The sequence below is a fragment of the Alligator sinensis genome, unplaced genomic scaffold (genome assembly GCF_000455745.1).
Source record: "Alligator sinensis unplaced genomic scaffold, ASM45574v1 scaffold1369_1, whole genome shotgun sequence".
Classification (NCBI taxonomy): Eukaryota; Metazoa; Chordata; order Crocodylia; family Alligatoridae; genus Alligator; species Alligator sinensis.
In genome coordinates, this window is record NW_005842875.1 from 484675 (window position 1) to 488532 (window position 3858).

At 55.3% G+C, this 3858-nt stretch overlaps 1 protein-coding gene across 1 annotated transcript in view; it reads right to left on the reverse strand.

Moving 5' to 3' along the window:
* ZSWIM3 (zinc finger SWIM-type containing 3) overlaps positions 1 to 3852 on the reverse strand; it is a 4092-nt gene extending 240 nt beyond the window's left edge. Inside the window, exons 1-2 of the mRNA XM_006035798.3 lie at positions 3480 to 3852; positions 1 to 1751 (exon numbers count right to left, since the gene is read on the reverse strand). The exon at positions 1 to 1751 is cut by the window's left edge and continues 240 nt beyond it. Coding sequence (XP_006035860.2) covers positions 1 to 1751; positions 3480 to 3634 — 1906 coding nt within the window. The 5' untranslated portion in view covers positions 3635 to 3852. The remainder of the gene's footprint in view (positions 1752 to 3479) is intronic.
* Between the last annotated feature and the right edge of the window lie 6 nt (positions 3853 to 3858).

Sequence of the window (3858 nt, forward strand, 5' to 3'; positions counted from 1 at the left end):
GGTTTGCAAGCTCCTTGCTGAGGGACTGGATTTTGTCAGACCTTTCTTCTGCCCCTGGCTGGGCACCTGCTAAGTGCTCAGTGTTGTCCAGGAGGTTCTCGCCCAAGCCTGATGGGTGTTGATGCTTCTTCTGCCAGCGCTTGCACACCATAGCTTCTTCTACTGCCCTCTTGTTTGCATGCAGCACAGACAGGATGTGCCTGCAGGGCAGCCGGTACCGACAGTGGAAGTAACAACTGCAGCTCGTGCAATCTTTGCTGACCTGGTGCGTGTCTTCTAACAGCTGAACCACAATCTTGTTCTTCATGCTGATGATCTTGGTTGACTTCTCCATCACCTCCCACTCACTCAGGTACAGCTGGTAGCTCAGGTCAGTGCAACTCTTGTGCAGAGCTGCCAGCATAGCGCCTGTGGCCTTAGCTGGTTCCTGCTTGACGACCTGCTGGGGAGGCTCAGGAGAGCTGATCTGGGCCTGCACAGGAGCATCAGGAGCACGTTTTGGGGTGGCACGCGTGCGTGCTTTAGGCTTCTCAAGGCTGTTCCGGCCATCCTCTGGCGAGAAACCCTGCTTCAAGTTTTCCAGGCCTTTGGTGTCAAAGCAGTCTGCATATTCGACAAAGTGAAGGATGCTCGTCTCCAGTGGCGACCGCTTGCTAAAGAGAGTGGATAGTTTATGGGTGATGAAGTCCAGACTGTCCATGTAGGTGCTGCAGGAAAGGAGACCTTTCTTTGCATGCAAGTACCACAGCATCTCACAGGAGAACCAGTTGGCCTGAAGAGAGTCAAACAACTCTTTGTCCACCAAGCGCTTCACCAGCTGAGACAAGCCATCTAGCTTTGGGCTGGAAGGGGAAAAAACAGCCTCTCTCAAAGCTAGTGTCACATTACGCTTGAAGGAAGAAGAGACTTCTGCTTCCTCTACCTTCTTCTCTAGGAGTTGGGCAGTGTGATAAACAGAGAGCAGCACTTTGGCCGACGGAAAGAGCTCCTGCAAGGTGGCTTTGTGAAGGAAGGCCATGTCCACAAAGACCACCTTGACTTTCTGCCACTCTGGATTGAACTCCTTGAAGACTGTGAGCATTTTACTCACGTTCTCCCCAGTGTCCTCCTTGAGGACAGCAAAATGAACCAGCTTCCCCACCCGGTCCTTGCTTTCTGCTAGGAAGGCATAAAGCACGTGTCCTCTCTCACTCTGCACCCTGTGCAGCAAGAGGCTCTCGGAGAACTTGACAAACAGGCTCTTCATTTTGCTGGTCTGGAAGTTCAGCCTGTCAAGCTCCTGGCTGCTGCTCACGCTGATCGAAGCCAATGACCCCATGTCCACCCTCAGGAAGTTTTTCATGACTTCAGCAACCTTCACTAAAGCTGAGGGAGAGGCATTTTCCTTGACTGCCTCAGGAACCTTACTGAGCAGAGGAGAAGACCTGTCTGGAGTCCTGTCAGGTGTCGCAGAGTCCTTGCCAGCTGTTTCACAGTCTTCTGCCTTAGTTTCTTGTTGTCTACGCAGTTTTGTTGCAGGTTTGTCATCTACCGTGGAGCTGGCTCTTCTTGTCACCCGAGAAGAGCCTGTAAGAACCACGGGAGTTCCTGGCTCGACATGAACGTGTTTACCGTTCAGCTCCGTGATCACCAGCCGGTCAATCTCCTCATTATATTGCAAGACAAAGTAAGCAGGGCACAAGTTGGGCTCTTGTTTCCTCTTCTTACTGTATTCCCGCGATCGGATACAACAGAACTTCACCAGCATGAACCTAGGGAAGAGGAGAAAAGTTAGCAAAATCAGCAGGATATAGCTCTGGAGTAGCAGAGTTTAGCACTGCTTGCTCACTTGCCTGCCCATGTATCCAAGGACTGAACACATGAGAAGGACGTAATATAAAGGTCATAACCAAAGGTGTTAGGAAGGCTCGGAAAGACGTCATTGAACACAGCAGATACAAGACTAAATTTACTGCCACGTTTGGCCCCAAGCCCTCATTTCTGGTGGTGCATCTGATGTTTGTTTCTGACTTGCCCAGGCCACAAAGGCAGCAAGACTGAAAACAGATCATCATCGCCATCACTTCTGAAAGCAGCCCTGAAGAATGAAGGAGCTAGGCTCTGATCCTGCAGACTTTACTCACGTGACTAGATCCACTGGTTTCTACATAAGTGGTATCAGGCCAATACTCCCGGAGCATTTCTTGCATCAGTAAAGGCTGCAGAATCAGGCCTCGCAAAGTGCAACAGAAAGAATATTAAAATCTATTAATTTTGAAGTGGCTGGAGAATGCCAATAGACACTGCAGTCGACACAGAGAGCATCCTTAGGAAAAGATGAACGCGTGAAATCAGAAGTAACCAGCGTGCCTTCGTAAAGGTATCACCTCAGAGATCAGCGTTAAAACCTGGTACAGAAAACAGCAGGGAGAGAGCCTGCGACACATCAAACTAGAGACAGAGGCCCGCCTGCAGAGGAAGATCTCCGTGAAAGATGGGGGGGGGATGCTACACGTGGGTGAGGAGGGAAAATGAGAGAACATGTTAATGAAGCAGAGAGATGCTCTGTAATTAAGAGGCGATGGTGCACACACTCAGAACTGGCTGAGGTTCTTCAACTGACTGGAACGCAGCAGAAACTCACTGCGCAGGAACCTGGTATTTGTTTCCATGTTTAGCACACACCATTGTACCCCCTGGCTTGAAAGTGTAGCCCACGACTTTGACCAGATGCGGTCCAGGCACAAGAGATCACATTCGAACAGGCAGGTAAAGAGCTCTTGCGCCAAGCGGACACGAAGCTGGACCGGGGCCTAGGAGGGCTGGGAGAAGTTCCAGGTTGCGTGGCCTGCAGCGTGACTCGGAGAAGCCACGTCCAGGCCCGGCGCCCCCGTCCCCATCTGTGAAATGGGGTTAGGAGAGTGGAGAGCACCGAGACCTGGGGATGAAAAGCACTGCAAGAGGCCCAGGCACCGTCTTTCTTACGGCAGTTTCCATCCCAAGGCATTTAAGAGGACGCGCTTCAAAACCAGCCACCACCGTGACCGCTCTCATGGCGACCGTCTCAGCTGCTTGCAGCAGCTTTAGACGGGAGCGAGACAGAGTCCTGCGGGCAGTTCACATGGCAAAGGCGTGAGGTCACGGGCCTAGGGCCGCCCGGCCAAGACACCTGGTTGGCAGGGCGAGGCCCCCACGGCCTCCTGCTGCTCCGTGCCCCGTGCCCCTCCATCCACGGCTCCTCCTGGCCCGCGCCAAGCCGGCATGCACCTGACCAGGAGGGAGGCTCTGGCCCGGAGCGCTCCGGGGGCTGCTTCGTGCCCGTGTCCGAGCAGAGCGTCGCCGGGCAGCGCCCGCTGGCTCTGCACGCGTGTTCGAGGGCCCGCAGGCGCCCCCGTGGCACATTTGTTATGACCCCGTGGCCTCCACCCCCGCCCATCATTGCTTGCCCTGAGTCACCTGCGACGTGGTGCTAGCGGCACCCCCAGCGGGCGGGCACTTACGTGATGTCCTCGCGGATGCGGGTGCCGTGGCGGCGGTTGTAGAAGCGCACGGAGGTGCAGGTCTTCAGGCCGTAGTGGCACCGGTTCTCCTTCTTGTAGGTGCTGAAGCACTCCTTAAAGTCCTCGTAGTTCTTGAAGCAGGAGCCCACCTCCATGGCTCCAGCCCGGCGTCCTGCTGGGCCGCAGCCCCTCGTGCAGGCGACGCCTCTGCTGCGCCCTGGCTGCCCCCACCCGCCTGGCAGCACCACCCAGCCCTGCCTCGTGCTCCTGCCCTGCCTTTGCACCCACTGCTACGCCGGGCAGGTGGAGGCCGCCCGCTGCGCCCCGCTCCCCTACACTGGGGTTCGCTTCCGCCCCGCGCCTCTTAACCCAGCCCGAG